Source organism: Gymnogyps californianus, chromosome 2 (genome assembly GCF_018139145.2).
Source record: "Gymnogyps californianus isolate 813 chromosome 2, ASM1813914v2, whole genome shotgun sequence".
NCBI classification, from domain to species: Eukaryota; Metazoa; Chordata; class Aves; order Accipitriformes; family Cathartidae; genus Gymnogyps; species Gymnogyps californianus.
In genome coordinates, this window is record NC_059472.1 from 41466472 (window position 1) to 41492052 (window position 25581).

The 25581-nt window shown below is 41.7% G+C and overlaps 1 protein-coding gene across 1 annotated transcript; it reads right to left on the reverse strand.

The window, feature by feature from the left end:
* Positions 1-14948: 14948 nt before the first annotated feature.
* FAM110B (family with sequence similarity 110 member B) lies at positions 14949-17303 on the reverse strand. The gene has a single exon (XM_050892076.1). The coding sequence runs from the start codon at positions 17193-17195 to the stop codon at positions 16083-16085; it is 1113 nt and encodes a 370-aa protein (XP_050748033.1). The 5' UTR covers positions 17196-17303; the 3' UTR covers positions 14949-16082.
* Between the last annotated feature and the right edge of the window lie 8278 nt (positions 17304-25581).

Below are 25581 nucleotides of genomic sequence, written 5' to 3' on the forward strand. Positions count from 1 at the left end.
CATACGGAAAACCTAAGTGATAAAGAGCTTAATTAACTGTGATTTATATTGATCTATATGATCATAAAATCACCAGAGTTTGGAACAACCTAATTTGTTTTTAATAAGTGTTGCCTGAAAGACTAGTAATAGTAATTACAGTCATAAACCAATTACTGAATTAAAGCATAGTAAATTTAAAAACAAAACCAGTCACACACTATTTCATTAGGAAGCCCACTAAGTCAAAACAAAGGTTAATTTATGTTTATACAACACTGAAACTGCAGTAGCACCTGTGACAGGTGAATTTTCAAGTCTTTTCCCACTCTAAACTCACATTCTTGAGGTTTCCAGAAACATTTACGTTTTGGCTTAACAGTTGTAAGCACGATCCCAAAGCTGTCTTGTTGATTTAAGTGGATAATGTTAGTATTATTTCTGTGCTGTGTGGGGTGAGAAATCCTGAGCAGACCCAGAAGTTGGTAGGTTGTGGTGAGTCCACAGTTGAAGAACTCTGGAGAGCAAGTTTGTGGGTTAACAGAGCAAGGGTTGCTCTTGGCAAAGCCGACAGTTGTTGACGGTATATGAGCTAGACAGGTAAGAGGCAAAAAAAATAATTTCACTCTTTCAAGTCAAATAAAGTTCAGCAGGAAAAAGCCGACATGCAGAGGTCAGGCTGTCCGAGAGATGATGGGAGCCCCATCCGCAGTAACTGGATGCTTGTACACAGATAGCACTAGGTTTTGTCTCCCTTTTGCTGCAAATAACTTTTTTTTAATTAACATATTCCTAAGGAACCTCAGAGGAAGTTTAAAATGTGATGGCAAAAGGATAGTGAAGACACAACTGTGCTAACATTTCCACTATGGTGACGCTTTGTGGTGCTTTTTATAAGAGGGAATTACTAGAGAGGACCTAACCTCTTCTGAAAGCTTATGCTCCAGGCACCATGACATTAGGGCTCTGTTTCTGAGGGAACTGAAGAGAAAAGGGAGGTATGAGGAGAAAGTAACTATTCCACTTGGTGAATGGAGACTGATGAACACCGTAGCTGTCTTTAAGTGATCTCTGAAGACAACACCGAGGGTTACAGATGCGACTGTTCCCACAAATGTACCACTAGGGTCCCTCACAAAAATTTGACAAGGACTTATAAAATGACTCATTGAAAGAGAAACTTTCAAAAGATTATTAGTAATAGATCATCAATCTTAAGAATGGCAATTGCTTAAGAACTTTGAAGAACCATTTGGCTGTTTTAACAGATAAAAGAATTAACAAAATCTGAAGATGGAGCAAAATTATTTTGGTTCTTCCAGAGCAAGTAAAGAAGCCTGATGAATGCTGCAGGCTCTAACACAGCAAGGTGTGTGGGCAGAATGATGTCTGGTGAGGTTAACCGTCGACTAATCCAAGGCCATGCATATTTGAGGGAGGCCTTGAGTAACACTCAGTTGGGTACTAAGGTGTAAATATTCAGGAAAAAAGGGTTCCTAATAAGGACTGTTCAATGGAAACATGTGCTCAATGCACAACCTTGGACAAAACAAAGAGAAGTTTTGGCTGAGCTCGAACACCATGTCCTGACTGCAGGTGACCCAGTGTAGCTGCTCACACCACTGCTCTCCAACCCCATTCTGTCACCATGATCTAGGCTAGCCTTAACACTCCGAACAATGTGTTGCTGTTTTTCTGCTGGTTTTTGGGTTGTTTTTTTAACGTGCATCATTGTGACTGAAGTGGGTTAGGGAGAGATGGCGTGTGGTGGTGTGCTGACAGATCTGGTGACACTCTGCCTCATGAATGGCAGGAAGGGGCAAGAAGCTCTGGTTGGGCTGCTGGGGGTGACTGACTTCAGACACGGCCTGTAAAGCTCGACCATTGCTCCAGCACATGCAAAGACTACACAAAGACAAGAAAATATCATTAGCACTACCTCAATGGCATACGCATGGATAACGGACCTTCTCATCTTGACTATGCTCATCAGTTCAGCTACGACAACTTGGAGGAGGTAGGATGAAAAACTGTTCATCTGACAGCTGTTTAGTTTGCCCAAGAAAATTTAAGGGCAGACACAATCGCGGTCTCTGCACCTGCACAGCGAGCAAAACTGTGGTAATGGGCTCTTCAGCCTAGCAAACAAATGTACAGCAGTACCTTGGGGCTGCTATTTGAAGCGGGACAAATTCAGACTGGAAAGGAGATTACAATTTATCTAAGCAGGGGGTTATTAACCACTGAAATGATTTAGTAGATGCTGTTGTGGGTTCTCCATCACTGCCTTTGTTAAAATAGGATTTTTCAACTGAAATACAGTCTGTAATTCGAAGGGGAATTAACTCATGCCTGGTTATAATTGGTGTTATGGAGAAAGTCAGACAAAACAATTACAGTGATCTCATCTGGCCTAAAAATCGATGAGTCTATTTAAAAGGAAAAAAAAAAACCAACCCAACATAACAAAACTCACTCAGGAGGAATTAATTTCTGGAGATTGTGTTTCACAATGGAATATCTCTTTCCACTAATGCAAATTCGTACCTGGGGTGATAGTGCTGTATTTCTCAAAAACACTGTTTAAGGAGGCAAACTACTTTTTAAAGGAAGTAGTGATTGTAATTCTTGGGTGAAATCAGAACCTCAGTGACAGAAATGACAGGAGTTTCACTTCTACAGGGGGTCAGAATTTTATCTGCTTTTCCCTTCTTTCACAGCCATAAGCGTGTCTCATTCTGCAGGATTTTACAGAAGGATACAGGGGATTTTCTGCTCTGCAAGTTGTGGTATTTCTTTTGGAAATGAAAAAAACCCAGCATATACTGGCTGAGTGGTAGGCTTTGATCTGATGATTTCTCAAAGTCAGGGATTAGATGAACAGAGAATTGTCACTGATATTTTTCAGCTACAGAGGGTTGCAGTTACATCAGTGTGGCATCCTCAGCCATAATGATTTGGTGTTTTTTATAGCCTATCACTGAGAAGGACTCAAAATCAAAGTGAAAATGCAGAGTACATGCAAAGAATCACTGCTACCAGCCCAGAAATTTAACTACTGATGGAAAGGAATATGATGAGTTTTTAATACAATGAAAGAAAATAGATTAAGTGAAAGAGACAATGGATAAAGTTTCCACAGGAAAGGAAAGACAACAATCCTCTTTATAGCAAAGTTACACTGTGCTTACTGTGCAGAAGTGGTCAAAAAAACATTGGGACCTCAGCAACACAAAGCCTGCTGCATTTCGGTACACTGATACGTTATCTCCGTGCACATACTGAATTGTCAAATACATTTCACTCAGTATCCAAGTATCCCAAAGAAGTCTCCTGTTCCAATCCTGACCAGGGCTGACTGCCAAGCTGAAATGCAGCATTTTGATGCTCACATTCACGTTTCAAGGTGGCACTTTGTTCGAGAAGGCAGTCAATCCAATCCCACCCCTCAGCGGTTGCCAACATGCAGTGAGCTGTTCTGCAATCCAAAACCTAATCTGTAAAAAGAAAAACCAGTAGCCTCCTTTTATTTAGAGTTTTCAGTGGTCTACATGTAACGAACATGTACATATTTTACAATATTTGGTATGAGCATGGACCCATTTTTTGTAGCGTGAGCATTCCTCGAAAGCCAAAGAAAAGGAGAGGGCAAATAGTTACCTTTCCTAATTATTTTCCAGAGTCTCTATTCCTACATTTTACTACAGAGAACACATCTCTAGGTTTTGCAGATTTTTCTTGGAAAGAACTGAAAAAAGGAGGGGTTGTAACTGCTGTAAGTGCCTGCTTGAGCTTACAGATTAGCCTGAAACAACAGCTGGCAGCTGTGCCGACAAAAGCAACCCTGTCTCAGGGAAGAGTCCCCTCCAGAAAAGACTGAGATCTCAAAGTTCAGTTTCCAAAGAATTTTGAAAGCTCCCACAGAGTAGAAAACACCGGCACTTGTGGTGCTGAAGAGCAGGGCCTTGGAGCACAGTATTTTCCACTGAGGCAACCTAACCATGGGACAGGTTGATTTTGATGACCATGAATTCTCCGGGCTCCAAAGATCCGCCCATTTTAGGCACAAGCCACTTCCTTCATGGCAGATGTGAACTGGTACATCAGGGGCTACCAGCTGCTTCACTGTCCATCACCGACTGTGATATCATACTGTGATACAACACCTTAATGCTTTGCAAAGCGTATGCTCTTACAGGCCACGTAAGCAATTCGTCATGGTGCAAGGGTTGCCAAGACAGAGTGAAACATGTATTCCTAAAGATGACAGGACGTAACCACACACTGTGGTGCCAGGAGAGACAACCATGCAATGGCTGCAGTTGCTTACGTTTTCTGAAGGAGAATCATCTTTGGGAAGCAGGGCAAAGAGAACTTGGTAAAGCAGCAGCCATCTTAAAGCAGCAACTTGGACAAAAGCCCCACTTGTTTTAAAGATGGAGCTAACTCCGCTTGTGAGCAGCAACCCCTGAGTGGCAGGCGGGGACAGCAGGGGGGTGGGCTGCAGGAGGCGGCAGGGCCCTTCTACCCTGAGATCCTTAGAAACGACAAATCCCTGGAAGCAGAGGTTTACTGCTCTTTCACGACTCACGTACCAATCAAATTCTTTGCTAGAAATAACGCAGAAGTGTTTTGACCAAATTATTTGATTTGGGGTTCCTCTAACTTGAAGGTGGCTTTTTTTATTTCCCCTGTTCCACAGAAAATTTTCTCAATGTCAGTTCTATTATGCACTTTGAAAAATAAACAGGGCTCAAAATGAGTTATTTCTTATGGGAAACCGGTCTGTTGGGAACACATTACATATTCCATTTACTAATCAGAATCTTCTGATAATTTTTACTGTGCATTGCAAATGCAGGCAGCCTGCGTTACATCTGCAGTGCTCAGATAGACTGGAACTGCTCCAAACTGCTTCTCAAATATTTATTTCTAAAATTTCCCATACATTTACTGTTCCTTTATCCTGGTCACTAATGCATATGTATTCAATGGACTAACTACATGCCTATCAATAGTTTTGTGGAGTTACATGTACCATAGTGTTAACAAATAATAGACTGTCTTTCAAAGTACATAGAAACTGTTGCCTAAAGAAATAAATGCTTCAATCTGAGGAAACTCAAAGACTAAAAATATCAAGGAAGAAAGCTAAATGGCCTTAGCTTACAGTAAAAAAAGCAACGGGAAAACTCAAATTTTAGTGATATGCTTCATGAAACAGTTTCATGTGGCTGGTCATAAATAAAGTGGAGACCCAAGCTGTTGTCAGAAAAATTTCAAGGATGAGCCAAACTGGCAAACAGCTGCAACTCTGATTTCTGGTTTCACCACTCAGCATCAGAATGATGAGGTCCAGGAGAAAGGAACTTCAGCTCCTGAGTAGCTGACATGAAAACATGGGTCTGGGAAAGAAACAGCAGTGATGAAACATAGGGGAAATACGGAGGCAAGAAGTATTGCTCTGCAGAAGTGTACCTTCCTGCAGCACGGTGGGAAGGGACACATGAAGACACGGCTCAGCCAAGGAACCCCTGAATGTGCCATTTCCCCCTACACCTACTAAATCGCTGTAGAAATGCTGCTTGTTTGCAGCAGCAACAACATTTGAGGTGCCACGCAGGGCAGGACTGAAAAAAGTGGCAATTTGTTTTCAGCAGAAGCTCTGAGGGAGCCTGGGATTAGCATCTTGTTCAAAGAGGTCGGTAATTCTGTTCCAAAACATTTAAAGGATGCAGCTCCCGCCTCCGCTATTGCACATCAGTGCCTCCCCCAAAGGGGGTGGTTTCTGAAGGGAACCGACTGAGGATCATTTCCTGTACTCCTGGACCTTTCGTATTGCTCTCATCTCTGCTGTGTTTCACTGCTGAGAGTACAAAGACCTCCAGTATTCTTATCTTGGCATTCCCCACTTAGGGGAATGAGAGAAGCATTACAAATGAGTCTGTAGGGATGTACCGTGAGAGCGGCAATAAAAACTAAAAAGCCGGCACTGGGGGCCATGGCCAGTCAGATCTTTAGGGAGCACTGAGCGGTGAATCTGTTCCACATCCCTGCTCTGAAAAGCTTGTTCATTTAAACACGGTGACAAGCTCTGCTCCTGCAGACTGTTCCTGAGGAAGACCTCATGGTCAGACCGTCACAGCTAATGTTATTTTCAGATCACATTTCTGCTCCCCCTTCTGTTCTCCTGCAGACCATGTGCTAAAGCAGCAGTCTCTCCCCTCGCTGTCCCCCCACACCAGACAGGATACGAGCAGGATACGCTAACATCAAGGTCACTCTAAAAATTCATGCTCTCTCTCCTGCTTCCTTGTTTAATGGTTTTAAAGACAGCAAGTCTATCACTTTTTTTTGGAGCCTAACAACTTACTTGCAGCTGTTGGGAAAGACACGTGCAATAGTCAGCATCAGTCAGGAAAAGGTTCTGTATGTTTTGTTTTAATCAGGTTTTTTCTGAAGAGGTTCGTCTTCTTCATAACCCAGCTAACAACCCATATTATTATCTACATGACCTGCTATCATCTGGCACAGCGAAAAAAAGTGCTAGGTGTCAATAGCTGCCAGGTGTTCATATTGAACTACTTCTCTAACTTAAAATAATATTAAAAACCTAAACCAAACCACCACCACTCACAAACACATTAGGCCAATGGATTAGATTTCCTGTGTATTAATATGAGGCTATAAATGATTCTTAAAAATGCTTAATTAAAAATATATTTAATTGCCTAAGCCTGGCTGGTGGCATGGCTTTGTAGATTTAATCCCTCCTTCCAGTGCACCCAGCCTTCCCTATGCCTGGCATGTCGTGCTGTATCCCAGAAGGGGCTGATGCAGCTGCAGGACTTTACTGCTCCTTGTCACACAGGCTCTCTCCTTCAGTCAGCCAGTTGGACCGCTGACTTTTGCCCAGTATCTACTGAATCTGAGTGCTCTGCCATGATTTCAGCCATGTGAAATGCCATTTTTTATTCAGCGAAATACCTGTTCAGGAAACCCCTTTCCATACGCTTTCAACACATTCCACAATTCCCTGGCGTTACACATCTGTTCACTCAGCAGCCCCCTGAAAACCCAGCGTGTCCCTGAGCATCAGCTCTGTGTGGTACTTGCGTGGGAATGAGCCCATTAGAAAAACCTCTAATTCCACACCACAGCTGCCTTTGGGTATTAAACCATACACGTCCTCGAGCCCCAACAGCGCAGGAGTGTCCTGCCCGTGCTGGGGGATTTGACAGAACAGGGCCCCGAAGTGTTCCCCTTGCTCCTCTTCCGTAGCAGAGCTGGAAGTAGGACAACCACAGGAGAAGCGTACACCTTTCAACGGTGACCTCCAAGGAGCAGGGTCCGCCCGGAACATTTCAGAAATGATCTCTCAAATAAATAACCTCCCATAAAGATTTTTGATATCACAGCTGACTACTTAGCAGTTTATTACTTAAATGTGGTTTGGGGTAGGGTAAATTCGTTTTAAAATACCACCCGTCATACATTGCTCCTGAAACACCTCATTGGTGTTTAGAGATGAGCGAAAGGGGCACCCCTGAGGCTTGATATGAATATTCATGATGGCTCATTAGTTCACAGGTTTTCCATAAGCTGGTCATTAGCAGTTCAGTAAAAATTCAGAGAAAAAATTATAATGTGTGCAACCTATGTGTAAAGAGACACACCCTGTGCTGGGCAGGTAGGTCCTGACCTTCTGCTATGCTTTTGTGCTTCACCAAACCTCTTCTTTGCCTCATCTCACAGATCTATATCCTGTAGAAAAAATATTTTTCATTAAGATAGTTCAGTGTAGAACATTATACAATTCTTCTGGAGGTAAACACAGCAAAAGTAATTGAAAAATTAGTGATAGCCTAGGTGCAACACATGCAGCTGTATGCGTGGGCAGCATCTTCTAGGAGACTGTCTGGAGGCCCAGATGGTGCCCATCGGGGGCCTGAATGGTGCCACTGCAGAGGAATACAGTACGGGGACAAATTTCTTGGCCCAGTGAGCAGAAGGAGCTGTAGATTGGGAATTTCAACACACCTAGCTAGACCCAGGGTGATTTCTCCTTCCACGCCAAAGGATGAGATGGTGACCTTGCAGCTGCTTCCTTGTGTTTAGATCAGGGCCGTGTCCTCTGGCACCCATATCAGCTACGTCTCAAGGGTCTGAAACAGCCTCTCTGGGTGACTATCTTTACTAGACACCATTTTGGTAAGATCCATGCACTTCTGAAAATGCCAGGCTACCATGGGACACACCTGCAAGCCAGGAAGATAAATAAGGTCAGAGGAAATGCTGGCTTTTTACCCTCTGAACCAAGCCAGGCTGATGGCCCAGGCAAACACCGCCGCAAACAGAGGGTGCTCCAGCCATGCTGCTGTGGGTCTGTCTGAAAGCAAGGGGGGATCTCTGCACACCTGCGCGAGGTTTCTCTGCTCCCAGGGCTTCCTACCTGCGGTGCCTGGAAGGATTTCCCCTTTGTGCTGCTTGGGGAGACAGAAGAAGAGGTGAGGAAGTGGTAGAAAACTAATGCACGGGATTTACAACAGGGAAGTATTGTAAATACTGCCCCACTCCCAAATAGGGCAAAATAGTAAGCTCTGACAGTGGGTGAAATCCTGCCCGCCCCACTTAAAATCAGTGGTAAAATTCCCATTGACTTCAATGGGGCCAGAATTTGGGTATCCGTTTTTTCATGGTCTTCCCAGATGAAGCACCCAGACATGTTTTAAAGTTTCCTCATGCCACTGTGGGGAAAACCTGTATGGTTTTATTAGCTTCTTTGGCTCTGTTTCACTGTATGGCATTTTGGGGGAAAAAAACTCCAACCCTGCAATTTCATTAGGAAACGACAGCAAAAAAAAAATCATTTTACAACGTGACTTCTTGCCTGCTCTCTACCTCCTGAATTCAATACCGGAACGTATACTGATACAAAGCTCCTATTTTCACTTGGTCTGTAGGAGAGGGTTTGAAAGGCCTCGTTGGTTGAACATGCTAGAAACAAAACCATGGGAAATCGAAAGCATTATGACAGCTCTTTGTTCAGAGTCCTTCAACACAAAAGAAAATTCAGCAGATGGACTCAAACCCATAAGCTCGCAGAAAGCGTTTTCAGATGGGATGAGTGAGTTTTGTGCCAGATACGTGTAAGCTGATATGCTCCATGATATGCAAAACATGGGTAAAGAAAATCAAGCCTTTGCCAAAACGTAATATCATAATTTTCATGCAGTCAGACACATTAACTGAACCTGTGCTTCCCAGTCTTATTTGCAGGCCAACATTAATAAATAAGACTACGTTAATTTTCTGTTGCCCCCCCAATCTTTTTAAAATAAAGAACAAAACCACCATCCTCCAAAACCTTAGTAAAATAAACGTTCACGTTCAGCTAAGCACCCTTTTATCCTACTACGTAAGCCACTCCAAATCACTGTCAGTACATTTATAAACGCTCTGTGCTGAAAGTAGCAAAGCTTTTGCAGTTCAGAATGGCAAGACTGACTTCATAGAAGATTAATATACTTGAAAAGCAGGTCATTTATTAAAAGATCTTTTAAAAACTTCATTTCTTAAAAAGCAAAACTATCTACCCACCTCCACATCTCTTCTGAAAGCATTTGAATGCACAGTTGTTCTCCAAATTTCAACCCTGTTCTTTTTTTTCCCTTCTTAATTTTTTAAGATAGGAGTAGCAGGTATTTACTGAAACAGTAGCATGCTTCAGCAAGTGCCTTCTGCTTCCACACACTGATTTATCCTGTCTTCCAGATGAACACACGGATACCCTTTTCCCACACGCAGGGTTGAGGTGTGGGACCCTCAGCCCCAGGGCTGCATGAGATGGCAGCCTGGGGATTTTAGCTTCTAAACCTGTTCTTCTCTTACCACAGCTGGAAATCTCCCACAATAGCCAGGTGAGGACAGACTTTGTCTCTCCTGGATCTTCCACTGTCCTCTTGTTTTACAATAATCTTTTTAGGCAGCGCTCTTTGGCCGGCTGCCTGGGAACTGAGCATGCAGTGCAAGTCGCCTGGATGCCACAGGTGTAAGACACACGGGTACCATGTTACCAAACAGTGGAAGGCAAAACAATAACTATTGCTTGGATAGTGGGCCCATATCATTCTTTTAACTGGAAATTGTACCACCTTTGCACACCGTAGTCCTCAAGCCAGCATTTTATACGGAGCCAAAGAAGTAGCAAGGGTATGCATTGAGCAAGATGTAGCAAGAGCATGCATTGAGCAAGATACAGCAGAGAAAGAAATACAGGCAATTTTGGACCAAAAGGTTGATATTTCAAGATATGTTTCGCATCCTGTTCTTCATGAGTGTTTTCAATCACTACTTCTTCCTGAAGAACCACCTCTTGCTGTTTCATCTTGCCTGCAAATAGCATGGCACACCAGAAAATTTAAAAATAATCCATTAAATAGATTACTATCTGTTCAGGACATGGCAGCTCAACTGCAGCCACAGAGTTACTCTCTTGGAAACAGGCTGCCATGAATATGGGGGTTGTAAAAGACAGGACAAGTTGTGGGACAGTTGCTTTGGGATTCAGGGGCATTAATGTAACTAAGGGATGAGGCTGCTTAAGACAGGAGGCTAAGTGAGGAGAATATGACGACCTTGGTCATGTGTTTCAGAGAAGAGAAGATGAAAAAGCCAGACAAGACAAGGAAGGAACATGCAGAAAGGAAGAATGGAAGCTGGGAAAAGTCAGAAAAGGCAAGACACCAAGAAGGTGGAGAAGACTTGCAGTGCCAAAAGCAGGAAACAATAATAGCACAGATACTAGCACTCTCTTACTCTTGTCATAAGACCATCATGAAAATCACTTTAAATTTAGAAGAATGACATTTAAGAGACTACAGTTTTTGTTATATAAATGATTGTTTTTCATGAAAACGATAAAAAAGAAGTCACCACTTATTATTACTGAGTTTTGATGGGCAGCCACAACCAAATTCTTAAGTGATCAAATATAAAATACGCTTGAAGGCTGTTCATACCTACCAGGGCAAGACAGATGGTGTGGTGTAGGTGTCTTTACTTTAGATTGCACCGCACCGCAAAATGGACAACATCCGAGTATTTTAGCAGCAATGTACTAACTGTAACAAATGCTAGGACACAGCTATTGATCACCACTTGGCCTTCCAGGGAGAAAAATAAAAGGCATTTATGGGTTAGTACTTCTGACTGAAATTTGCTTATTTAGAGGTTCACTTAAGAGATGCCATCATCAGGAGATAAAAGTTCTTACACTGAACAGACAATTTTAATGGCCTTTCCCATTAAAGCTATGGGTGACACATTTCAAAGGGCAGGTTATTGGAATCTTTCTGCTGACAGCAAGGAATGTCAGATGAATTCAGACTATCAGTGAACATCTAAGCCTTGGTAACAAGGATTTTAATATAGAGTTATATTACAATTCAGGACAAAACACCTTGACCAATTTATTCTCTTGTACAGCACAAAAGGACCTTACACTATATCTGCATTGATATTCATTGCCAAAATAGGCAATGGACCCTTACTGCTCATGGGAACAAAGCTCCAGATGCTCTTATATTCTAAGCCTAATATGCTCCACTACTGGTGTTGCACCATTAATCACATAAAACATGAGTTTTATGGCCTTGGAAAACTGGAACCTCCCAGATTTATTGGTTTGACTACTCTGCTTCATTAAAAGTTTCTTATGAACAAGTGAGCACTGAATATAATGTACTAAACATTATCATCCCATAATCAATAGGTATCAGGAAAACTGTTTTTAAGGTTTAGCTCCTTTCCTGTTCTCCCACAGACTGAAATTATTCAGCTCTGTACTGCAGAGCTCCATTAAGCACTTTGTTTTTCATTGAATGACTGGAATCAAATGCGTATGGCCTCCATGAATGGATAAACTGCTGTAAAAAGAGGTAAGTCAGCAATACTGATTGGCTCTGTTGTCTGAGCGTGCCTTTTGATTTTTGAATTTCTGCCAAAAGCATCATCATTCTGTGTTTACCCTTCAAAAGCCCTCGGTCACTCAGATGGTGCATACACTCGCAGCACAGCGCTCTCCCTTGCAGAAACAGTACCCATAGAAAATTTCAGTACTTGTATTTGATGAATGTAAATTTGTGGCACAGATCCTATATCTCTCATCTTTCATGACATTATTGTTACTATATAATATGAAGTGATTAAAAGACCAGTTTTACTTTGCTGCCCATCTCTTTTACTCAGAGAAATGGTTTATCTCTGCACAAAGCTGTACTTAGCTTTAAAGTTGTCGTGGTTTAACCCCAGTCAGCAACTCAGCACCACGCAGCCGTTTCCCCCTCCCCCTCCCAGAGGGGTGAGGAGGAGGAAAGGAAAAAAAAAAAAAGTAAAACTCATGGGTTGAGATAAGAACAGTTTAATAACTAAAGTAAAATATAATACTAACAATAGTAATAATGGCATGACATTCCATGGTATGGAATACCCCTTTGGCTAGTTCAGGTCAGCTGCCCCGGCTCTGCTCCCTCCCAGCTTCTTGCACACCTGCTTGCTGGCAGAGCATGGGAAACTGAAAAGTCCTTGGCTTAAGATAAGTGCTACTTAGCAACAACTAAAACATCAGTGTGTTATCAGCATCATTCTCACACTAAATCCAAAACACAGCACTGTACCAACTACTAAGAAGAGAGTTAACTCTGTCCCAGCCAAAACCAGGACAAAAGTGTACTTTGTCACATCATTTTCCTCTTCCTTTCCCTCCCCGGCAAGTCAAAATAACAGAACCACCATAAACCTCTGTGGTGGTTTCTTTTGTGCATGTGTGTGTGTGAATTCATACTGATTACTGAAAACATACTATGTTTTTCTTCACTTCTGGGGCCAGGACTGTCAGCGCTGGGCTCAGTACTGGCTTTCACAGGACTCCACAGACTTGCATCTTCCTCAAGACCTGCTGCTGCAACAAGAGCTGTTGTTTAACCATGGGCGCTCGCTGTGCGCTTTGCACCTGATTAAATGCCTGCTGGAGGCAGCAGGAACATGACCAGAATGGGTCCCTGATGAAGTGTTCAAGTTGGTTACAACTCCCTGCAAATTCAGCGTTCAGCACTCAGGAATCATCTAAGGCAAACAACAGACCCTCTCGACACGACAGGATTACCCGTCTGCAAAGGCAAAATGGTTATTCCCATTTGAAAACAAAAACAGATCAGACACCAATGACTTGGTTTTTATGCAAACATACAGGTAGTAGCAAGACTATAAATAAATAAATCCTATCTGCATAAACTGTAATAAAGTGACAAATGAAGGCAATTGTTACCTGCTTGTTCAAAGCCTTGTGGACATTTTGCAATCTTGTGATTTCTATTACTGCAACCTCACCAGAGTTGCAAGTTCAGTTGACTGTGAAGGTCTGCGTCCTGTACAGTCTTATTCACGTGCATATTGTAAGAAGCAGGGATAGCGGAGTCAGAGCCTGTGCTGTGTAAAAGGTGCTGCTTAAGATCTCGGGCGAGGAAATGCTCTCTTACAGATAGCTCACAAGCCTAAACCCCTTGTGGCATTAAAAGGAAATGAATTTGATTTCTCAAGAGCCTATAGTTTTCTAACAAACCTTGGGAAACAAGTTCAGAATACTAGCATATGCTCTAATCCATTTTCTAAAGGCTTCTTTATTACTGTTTTTGGCTGACAACAGTTGAGATAGCATGTTTATCATCATTCTTAAAACACTTGAGAGAGAACAATGTAAGTGCATTTTTATTTCAGTTTTAACTTCTTTATTTCATTGCTGTACAGCTGCATTACACTTGGCTTTAATCCCTTAAGCATTATTTTCCTTGGCAAAATAGTCACTGAACTGAGTAGAACTTACTATTGGAAAAATATGCTTGAAAAACCAGTGTGATGTCAATGCCAACTGAAACCCATGGAGCTTAAAATGTCACAAATGTGCCTGTAGCTGAAATACATAGCTCCTCATTTTTTTGACCGAACTAGGAATGTTGTAAGTCTTAGGTTGTGAAGCCAACTGTAAAAACCATAGAGTAGCCTCCTGAAACTGAATGTGTGCTTTTTTTCCTCTCCCATGAACAACCATTTGGAAAACAATTATATAAAATGTGATGTAGAATAATTCCATAGGCAACAAATGACTGCGTGGCTCTGCTTCCAGTCTCGCCTGCATCAACTGTGGCTATCGCTAAGAAGTTGGGCTACAGGCTTCTTAGAGAAAAGATAGAACCCGACTTTGTAAAACATCTTTAATATTCAAATATATAAATAAGCACTACTGAAGAATAATTCAGAAGACTGCGGTGATTCATTATGAACAGACACTATAAACAGGAACAGTAACATTGCTAGGTAAGGAAGAAGCAAGCTATTTTAGGAGTCTTGAAAATCTCTTCTAGTTCTTCAGACAGATCATGCTGCTATAGTTACTTTATAAAAAATTATATTCTGAAAAGCACTTTAGTAAAAGAAACCTTTTACTGGAACTATTATTTAACCAAGACTTTCTACAGCACTAAAACACACTGCAATTGAGTTCCTGATATAGTTTTAAGAATGGGAGGGGTAAAAAAAGAACAAAAAACCTACCATACCTGCACCAGGAGCTATTTATTAGCATAACACTCTTCCTTTTAAAGATTTCGTAACAACTGAAGTATATACAAAGTCTTACAGCATTTACACAATAAAAAAGTTTCCTATTAGCTGATGAAGTATAAGGTAGTGCTGCAATTTACTTCAAAGCATGTATACAATAATAATGAAGCAGACCACTGTACTTTCAACTTCTCCGCTATCACATCACCACTGTCAGTTGAAATGACAGTTAATTAAACCACTGGGAAGACACAGATTGTCCAAAGATTTGTAACAGGTTGACCTGCAGCACTAACCATCATAAGGAGGGAAGAAAAAAAAAAAAAAAAAAAAAAAAAAGAAAAGCTACATACTGTCATGTTTCTACACTTTCCTAGAGCTGTAACAAACTTTCACAGCCTTAGATATAACATATGCAAGACAACATAATCACAATTTTTCAGATATATTTCAGCTACTGAGTGTATTTACTTCTGAATAGGAGGCGTTATATTGATATGGCTGTGTGTTTCCATTTTTGTTCATTAACTGTTCAAATAGGTCTACAAGAAATTAAAAGACAGCATGGAGTTTGTAGTCATGATGTGTTTGACTAATAAAGGCATTCAGTATCAGCTATAGGATCTAATCATTCCTGTCAAAAGTTTAAGACCAGGAATCTTTGAGTAAAAGCCAAACCCACAAAATCCCACACCTACGCCATTTTCATCTGTTGATTCCAACCTTCTTTAAGCTTTTCCAACAGGGATAATACAAAATCATTAAAATGCTTACACCAACCCAAATGCAAGACTCATTTAGTTTATGAGAGGTCAAGCAGATTCACTAGACTACTTCTGCTGTAAAACTGAGGGAGCTTACCTAGAAAAAAGAAACCTTTACTGAACAGTCCCATACTACAAGTAGGGATATATAGTTTAACAACAATATATAATTTAAGAAAGTAGCCTTCTTTGCCTTTTAGAAACAGTTTTACATGTGCCAATAATGCACTTTCTACAAGAGATAAGGCTGCTTTGCCTATCGTCATATGCCTAAACCTCTTATTTTGGCCAATTTTGCTTTTCTTCCCCCCAAAGGGATTCTGTTTCAACTTAGAAACTAGTAACGTCAGTTGACAATATCTGTATTAAGACAAAAAGTGACATATATAAAATCCACAAGTAACCACATAAATACCAAAGAAGTCATATAACCTTTCCATGTAAACACTTTGATTATACTGAAGCCCTAATTAGATTCTTGTCTTAAACTTTTGGCAGATAATGTGTATGCTCAGCCAGGCTTTGTAGTTGGTTATTGTTCAAGTGGAAGCCAGGTCAGCTCACATGTTGACAGGCATGCAACTTGGAAACATTGCACAACAAGCAACACAAAGAGATTTGAGAAGTGTACAAGACTTCAAGTAGACTTCACAACCCTTCACAACTGAATATTCACAGACAAAGATACAGTCCTTGCTTTTTCTACGGTGGATTTTTCTCTCACACATGGGACACTTTCTGTGACTCTCTAGCTTGCTTGATGCTATATAACCACTTGATGATTCTGGCATTCCTTTCAATGGCAGAAATGCCGTATGGCACACGGTCATTGGCACTGTCATCGTTTCTAAGGTCACTGTTGCTGTCCTGAGACTGTTCACAGTCTGAGCTAATCATGCTTGCACTGCGAAAGTTGAGGGATATAATATCAGAGTTAGCCCTTGCAAAGTTTTCCATCCCGAGGTTTTCAAGCTCTTCAGGATCCAGTCCGCAGTAGTTAAAGAATCGTTCAACATCTGCGTCGACACGAAAGTATCTGTCGCTTAAGTCTGATTTTGATCGCTGTAGGGAGGGTCTTCTACTAACTCCGCATCCAGACTCGACTGCCTCAATCTCTGGGGATTTCAGGGTGGCGATGGCAGCGATTTTGGGCTTTGGAGGCAGAGGTGGGGCTGAACTACTGCAGGGTATTGCTTTTAAGGGCTTTGCACTAGTTACTTTCCTAATGTCTGAGGAGCTGTGAGAGACATGCAAGAAAGTCTCTGCCGACTGATCTAGGAGCCTTCTGCTGACGTTGGAGCTGCTCTCCTGTGGGCTGCTACGGCCCTGCGTGGGGTAAACCTTCAAAGATTCGGCGAACGAGTGTCGGTTCAGCTCCGTCGAATCAGCTCTGTGGGGCGGCCAGTTTCGGGGACCGTGCTTATGCCCTGAACCCGAGCTGGAGCCTTCGGAGCTGTTGATGATGTTCTTCAAGATCTCGAGTTTCAGATTTTCTCTCTGGACGCCGCTCTCGGTCTTTGCATTGTTGCTGAAGACTTTCAAGGTGGGGCTCCCCAGTGCTCGCTTGGCTGCGGGACAGACCGGCGGCTTCGCCAGCACCGCCGGCTTCACAGGCTCCTGCTTGGCGTTGATGACCTCCTGGCTCTTGACGTATTTCGCCTTGTCGGCTTCTAGCCTCTCCACCGCGCTCAGTCTTTTTGGATTAGGCTCCGCCTGCCTGCGAAAATAGTCGGGTCCTTTGTTCAGGATGCGGAGAGGAACGGCGGACGTGAAAGTCACGGCAGGGCTGACCGGCTTCACCATGCTACCTGTCGGTAGTGTTTCTGTAGGCATGTTTGGTGGTCTTTCCCCCGCAGCCGTTTTGGATTCTTCTCTGGGATCTCCTAAATGCACGGTGCAGAAACATGTACATTAAGCACAATGAATAGCCGATGAATCCTGGGATCTGAGCGTTAGCAGCAGCGCCTCATCTCACAGCTCATTAAATAACACTGCGTTTCTCTTTTAAAGGCAGCCTTTGTAGGGCAAGGCCACCCGACACAAGTCCGTATTAGTCTGCTCCGCTGACTTCTTTCTTCTCGCTGAAAGATGTGGGAGTCTCGCCGTTCCCTTTGTGCTCCGCTACCGGCAGCGATCTGAAACGCAGAATAACCAACCACACGTTAGCGAGAGCGTCTGACATCAGAGCGATAGCAACAGCCGCCTCCCGGCCCTCCTCTCCCACCGCCGGACGGGATGCAGCCGCCGGTGGCGGCGCAGGGGAGGCGGCGCTCGGGGCACCCGTGCCCCCCTCTCGCCCTGCGCCCCTGCGCATCTTACAAGAAACGTGTTGCTCGTTGCTTACAGTCTGAGCTTGGATTTAACAAAATCACACTGGAAAAGAAAAAAATTAAAAAATGAAACCCCACCATGATACAGCCATGCATTTCCGGAGGGAGAAAGGGAAGCAAAATGTGTCAATTCAGAGATTTAGACCCACCTATCTCCTGAAGATCAATGAAAGAACACTTTCAAACTAGTATCTTTGGCTTTGATTAGTTGATTTGTGTACATATTTGACCTCTAAACCCCAAACATTTTTCTCCTTGTAGGCAACGTACTCTGCAAATCTAAGAAATTAAGTGTATTTTCCTTTTTTATTAAACGCTCCAGAAAATTATCTGGTCTAAAAAGCAGAGAGCACACAGAGACGTGTAGCATTTTAAGTGCAATGCACACCTTTCATCATTAATCTAATATAAAATCGAGAATTAAAAGGTAGGAGATCTTGCTGAAGCCACCAATTCCAGTTCAAAGCCTGTTTGAACATTAGTCCCCAAAGCACCAGTGCTCCAGCAGTAAAATAAGGCTTTCCAGATTCTCATGATCACCTTACAGGCTTAACAGAACAGCAAAAAAGGGCTCTGTTTTTTGAGGAAAGATTTTGGGAGCACGCAAAACCATTCTGACTGGGTTTGAAAGAAAAGAACTTGTCTTCACATTTAGATATAATTATTCAAGTTTCCTACCAAGCACTAAGTGCAAATGAAGTTTACCTTCATCTAAATTATTTTAAGATCCTATCACTTAGGATTGTCACAACAGTCTAAAATCCAACACCATGGATGTTACAAGTGCTGTAACAATTTTTCCCACATGAGGCACTGAAGGGCACTTATCATGGAATCTGCTTTTCAAGCAATGATTTTGCTAATGGGTCTCATTTGTTTTATTACTGTCCCATTAATCTATGCTGCCCTTTTTAATACCCTATTTCTGTTATCGCTGTGTTCTTCAGGGAGAGAAAGGAAAGCAGCTGCTACTTCTTCACTCATCCTAAGGAACACAGAGCAGCATCCTTCCCAAGGATGACTTGCTTTTGTGTGTACTGCCATCCTGTGCGTGCTCATCCATCAATACCCAACTTAATAATATAGGGTGTGCCATCAGTACATTGTTTAGACAAAAAAAAAAAAAAAAAAAACAAAACACAAAACAAACCAAAAAAACCCAACCACCACACAAAAAATTTAAATTCCAGCTAAAGATACATTAACAGTAAAAAGAAAACAACCTGAAGTATTGATTCCCAGAAATACATGATATATACATTGAATATTCTCTCTAAATCATCCAAGGTCAAAGCAAGCAAATAAAATATATAAATGCTATAATGAGATTATAGGAAAAAGCTGAGCTTTCTCCTGAAGGCTCACTGTCACAAGCATTCTTCAAATACAAACTAACATATTTAGGTGGGTGATAAACCAGACACGCATTCAGTGCAATTGAAAGGGTAGTGAAATGTTAATTAAGCTTCCCTTTCAATGTTGTTTTATAAATCCTAGTGCTAACTCCTCAGCAGTTTGACTTCCTGAATTTTAACTAAGTCTTTCTGAAAGAGAAAAAGCTCGCTTTCCTCATTTGAATCAACATATTTATTGGTACTATTCTGAAATTAAGTATCAAATTTCCAAATGTGCTGAAGGCAATTCCAACACGCATCTGCACACACACATCTCTCTTCCGTACACACAAATCAAATCTTTCCACGTCGCCAGCTCAGACCTTAATGGCTAAGTGCTTGTAAAAATACCCCATTGGTGTGTATATTTGATACTTGTGTGCAGAAACCAAATCTATGCCGGAGCAGGGGTCTTGTCAGGAGGAAGAAAAACCCTCAAACAACCAAAAACCCAATTCTCTGTACTAAACACTGTTGCCCAACTGAGTTAATACCGCTTGAATAAGCGAGACCACAACCCTCCATTTCCTCCTTGGCCATTGTCCTTAAAGGCCACCGTGGTCCTGCCCCAGAGGACAGCTGCCAACTCCATTCTGCTCCCGGTGAGCGGCTCCGCACACCACTACGGATCGCAGCTGTGGGAACCGAGGCATCAGACTTGAGGCTGCTTTTGGAAGTCTTTCCCCAGCACTTAACAACTTCCTCACTCAGGACAGCCCTGGTCAATGCCAGCAAGCATTGCTTAGCAGGCCAAGCATCCATGTTGGCTTCGTCACCACACTTAAAAGGAAAAAAAGAAGAAGAAAAAAAAAAATCCCACCGTGCATGCATGTTCATCCGAGAGAACAAGAGTACTTGTCTGCAAGCACATATGGGGCCAAGTGCCCTGAAGTCAATGGAAATATGCTGCGACTGGCAATGAGCTTCAGGCATGCCTAGAAAGAAAGCGAAGACCTGGTGACGAGCCAGGGCAGAAATGTCCACCTGAGCCAGCACAGGGAGCCAGGGGAGTAATGGCCAGGTGGTTACATGGCCAGACATAGAAGCTTTGTACCTGTGGGGCTGCTAGTATAAATTAAGGTACATGCAGCTACAAAAAAGGATCAACAATATTTTTGTGTGTTGTTTAAATTGCTTCATTTCGCTGAGGTGCTGCATTTAAATGTCACTGGAAAGTTTATTCAGTACTCTCATCTCAGAGAGCTAAAAATTATTAACCAGATACCGTTAGAAAAGAAAGTGGGATGAAAGAGAGCTGGATGAATGTAAAGTGCTAATGAAACAACTCCTGCCTGTGCTGGTGATGGCTGCAGCCTAATTCTGCTGCTAGCTGGGAAAGTGAGCGCAATTCCTACCCGCCTCTCTGCTGTCCACGGGCACCTGAAACATAGCAGTGACACTAGAGAGCCTTGCTACTTATTAATTTCATCGGTAATGAAAAAGGCTGAGCAGCAGCAGTACAGTCTAGTCTCAGGAAGACAAAATTGTGCCACTTAGTTTCCAGTTGTGAAAATCATCATTGCAGCAACAGGGGTATAGAAATGGCTTTCTTCTGGCTTAAACTCCAAAGAAACTCACTGCTTAGGCATCTGAATTTCCTGTTGCGTACAGCTCTGGTACCAGTTTTGCACTGGAGAAATTCAAAGGCAAATAGGTTTTCTTCACCCACTCCCAGGAAATGTGTGAAATATGCTTAGGGACCTAAGAAACGTTCCTTTTACTCTGTTTACATCCAAATGTCCATAGGTGTAATTCTTCTATGGACTGAATTGTGTTTTTCAGGATTCACTCCGGATTTCCATTATTGCTCTTCCTTATAAAAACTGCTAGACTTAAGAGTTATTTAAAGAAAAACAAAGCTAAAAACTTACGCACACATTCAAACATAGTTCATTTTACTACTATGCATACATTAATAAAACCTTTCTTAAAGTTCTTACTAACTGAGGTCCTCTAACACCCAGCGACTGTTGCAGACCTGCTGAGTAGAATACAAAACGTACAAAGGGGTAGAGGGATTTTGGTTTTTTAAAGCTGTATTTTCAGCCAGACACTTCGATCCAGGATTCCTTTGTGACAGAGGCAGAGATCCAAAGCACTTATTCATTCTGGGCATCGTGCTCTAATCACTCTTAGGTCTGTAATATGTTTGTCAGATATTCACATTTAAATAACAGACGCACTATCTGCATGATTTAGGGGAACACAATACAGCCTAGAGCAGCAATAGCTATACAACTAACATTAACTACAAATAAATCCTCTATAAAATATTCTTTCATTGATTTAAAGCCAAGACAGTAGGAGGAGATAAACTATGCAGCAACTTTTGAATTACAGTTCCATATATTCTAAATATGCAGTTTTTTGAAATTTAAAAGAAATTTATGAACTGGCCCCAGTCTGGCAAGTATTTATTTCTAGCGCTATTATTAATACAATGTTATTGTAAAATACTCAAGTTTATTTTTTTCTCTCATACCTAAAGCTGCATTCTAAACACAGACTGAATGATGCTAACTGACAGCAAACAACGCGCTTCCCTCCCCGGTTCTGTGTTGCCCTGTAGCTCCTACACGTTGGCCAAGTTTCAGCCAGTCTTTGCCTAAAAGTATCCACAGAAAAGCACTAGGTGTTTTAACAGTATTCAAGTTGCAACAAAGCAGCAAAAACCAGCAGTGAAAATGTGGCCCCAATGACATCAGTGGAACTTCTGCTCTTGACTTCGGTGAGGACACAGCTTCACACGACAAATCTACAATGAAACTCGTGCTCTTAATTCATCCCTCTGGGACAGCGGACGAAAGGATTGTACAGGAGGTAGGATAAAGCACAGTGGATAAATATAACGAAGGCTGACAGCCTTTACTCTGCTTTCCTTGATATTTAAAGGCCCGTGTCAATTTTATTTTCCAGATGATAAAATATAACTACCACTACCTCAAGATGCACCATAAACATCACATAAATTCCAGCATAAGTAATCAACAAGTGATCTCAACAGGACTCAAAAAGATCACAAAACAAAATCTGCATAGGCATGCAGGACACATGGAAAATGTCAGGCTCTGCTAATGATTAGGTGCACTTTAGAGCTGCAGGTCCCATTACGACGATGCGGCTTTGTTAACAGTCCCTGCAAAGCCTATAAATGAAGGCTTCACTGAGAATGACTTGCTACAGGTCTATGCACTAAGGTATACTAATGTGTATGTCTAAAACTGATATAAGTTCTTCTGTGGATAATTGTCATTATAAACCTCACATATTTATATTACTAAGTTTAAAAATACAGGCTAAGCCTAAATAAACTAGGTTTAAATTGACGTAAGATAATCCACATCCAGAATGGCAGCAGTATTTAATTTTTGAAACCAATTTTAGATAAACATCTGTATGGATGTAGCCTTGATCTCACATAACATTAACTGTCAAGATAAAGCATGAGGAGATGGAATAATCTTTCAGATCTACCATGACTCAAAATACTAATGAAAGTGCTGATTTTCAACTCTGCTCCCCCCCCCCCCCAAATGTGAAACAGTGAACAGTAAGTGAAGAGCAATATCTGCTCAAGTAGATGGTTAAACCTTCAAAGGTCATAAAAAATGTGAACTAGAGTGACCTAAAACCAAGAGTGGCAGAATTATGTAGACGTGGGAAATCTCCACCAAGTGGGAAGGTAACAACTTTGGCAAAGGCAGGTACTTTTCACTGTATGAGATGTATTACTTCCAACCAAAAAAACCCAAACTACAACTAGCATTAACTTTGTAGTAACTTGCATAGATGAACATACAATGGGCTGATATATTTATGCTAGTTCTGCTTTGCTCTTACATCAACACTCAAAGACATTTAAGATAAAACTCTCCATAAAAAAAACACTGCCATCACTTAGCACTCTTTCTATTTCACTGTGCAGTTAAAATGATGAGGTTTAAAGCAGGACACTGCCATAACCAGAAATGCTAACACTGTTACGGGGAAAAAGCTTCTGGAAAATCCACGGACGTACAAATGCCTGGAAAGCAGGAAAGCAACTTAGCAGCTATACTTACATACTCCCCCTGTAATGTATGCTTAGCACTCACTGGGAGCCGGATAGAGATGCCTCTTTGAAAGAAAAATCTTCAGAAAGTATTTTGCTTCTTTTTAGTTCTGAAATCCAGCACTGTTACATTTCCGACCCAGTAGCAACAATCCACTCTCAGTGATACTTGCTTCTGGGCAACTACTGCCCTATAGATGGCTCCCAAACACGAAAACTCTGATTTCTTTCAAAAGGCACAGACAGCTGCACAAATGCACAAGAAAGCTCAGAAATGAAATTTCCCTTTCTTCCAACTAGATAGTAAAAAAAATACATATATAAATTGTCTTATTATTTAGAGCGCTATTACACGCTGTGTTTGTAAAAGCTATAATAGAAATCAATTATGTTTTCTTTGGACCCCTGTGTTGCTTACACCATACTGCACTCTTTGGAATAATTTCAGCCTCTCATTTAAACAAAAAAATAAGGAAAGGGCCTAAAAAAGTATAATAAGGAACATAACTTTTTATTACATTTGTAGCTCTAGCTTTATGTGAATACTTCTATTTCAGTGTGTGTTTTATGAGAATGATTCTCTAAACACTTTGCAAAGCTTTAGGAAACACCTTTACAGCTCATTCATCAGCCAGTGTCAATGGTTCCAAGTCCAAATCACTTTTATCCTTTTAATCCTCCATAACCACTATGTTTAAATTTATAGCCTCCTCCCTACAAGATCACAAATCCCAATTTATCCTGTGGTCTCCTGGGCCTACACAATTTCCCCAGGATCCTCTCTGCACTTCTAGAAACCAACACAACCCCCTTCTTCAATACAGGATACTTGGCCCTGGTGCTCTGTCACATTTCAGAGGTTCATCAGACCCCGAGACAGGTCCCTGCTGCACTGGGTCCCAGCTATTTGGTCCTCTTCTCTGGGAAAAGGGGGATTCTTATCTCTCTGCTCCTTCACCACCACCTCTTCAAACTGTTTCCCCATTGCACCATCCCAGTTTTGCAAGACGCAGTAACTCCTCTGCTCTGGTTGAAGGAGCAGTGCTATCTAGACTACGCTTTTCCTTTCTTCTCTACTGACAGGAAAAGCTAGCACCTCATCTCCTTGCTCCTGGCAGCTGTCCTTCACAGCCACGCTTTGATTCAGCATGCTGGTAAACCACTATTTTTCCTAGTGGTATCATTTTCAACGTATAAAAAAAAATAATTAATTGGGGCGTCATCACTGTGCAATGGGAGAAAACGGAGGGAGGCAGAACAATAAAACAGTTTTAATTATGAAGCTCAGCAAAAATGGTTTAAATGGAACACTATTCATTTTAGTTCACATCTCAAATCTGTGGTAGTTCTTAACAAGTCCATTTTAAGAGTGAGATGTATTTTAAGCTACCCAGATCTTTATGGTAATAGGTTCAGTAGAAATCATACACACTAGTGACGAAGGAAATCAAAACCTTCTATCTGCAAAAATGCGGAGATACACCTGCAAAGCACCCTCCTCCTAGTATTACCACACAGATAGGCTGCCTCACTAGCAGGATTTGCAGACTCCATACACCAGTCACCCACGTGGCCCCCAACCACACAGCAAAGTCTCATCCTCTGCCCTGCAGAGAACAACAGAAGCACAAGCGTAATCAGTAACTAGGCAGCTGGGAAACAACTCAGTAACTTCTGCAATGTCCCTCACCAAAAAAACTGATTAATATTAACTCAGCTATGGAACATACATTTTGATAGCAGTATTTTCAAAATGCCATTTCTGGGCCATTTGACACACTGAGATAAATTAAACATAGTCCTAAATCCTTTAAATGTTTGAAAACTTGTATGAATGTTAAAGCATTCTACTGCAGCCTACTTGTCATCACCAGTGCAACTACGGGATCAGACTTGGTCTTAACTTACACTATGGAGTGAGCCCTAAAACATAAATCACCTTGGCTTAGAAGAACCTCTGCATGTGAACTTGGAAATACTAAGAAATCAAGCCAGACTTAAATTGATGAAGTGAAAAGTATAGATTTTCAAAATGAAAGTTTATATTAAATGTGCAGTGTCTCTACCAATGAGCCCTTGCAGTGAAAGACTTGAGGACCCACGACCAGGTGACTTCAGTAGGTTCACCTCCTTCACAGCTACTGTAGCAAGGCAACGTGACTTCTCTTTGAGATTTGGCATCTTGCTTCATGCAAACCTATAAAAGCAACCTCAAGCTGGGCACTTAAAACTAATGAACACTGAAACACACGCACCTAAAATGGCAGATTCTGTAGGGAAACAGAGTCTCTAAGTGACAGCAGTGTTCATAAAATCTTGGGTAGCTGATATTTAGGCTTATATCTCACCCTTAAGCAAAAAAGTACTGGCAGAGGAACATGTGCTTCAACTAATAAACTGAGAATCACTTCTGAGCTCTTCTGTCCAGGTATAACTCCCCAGCT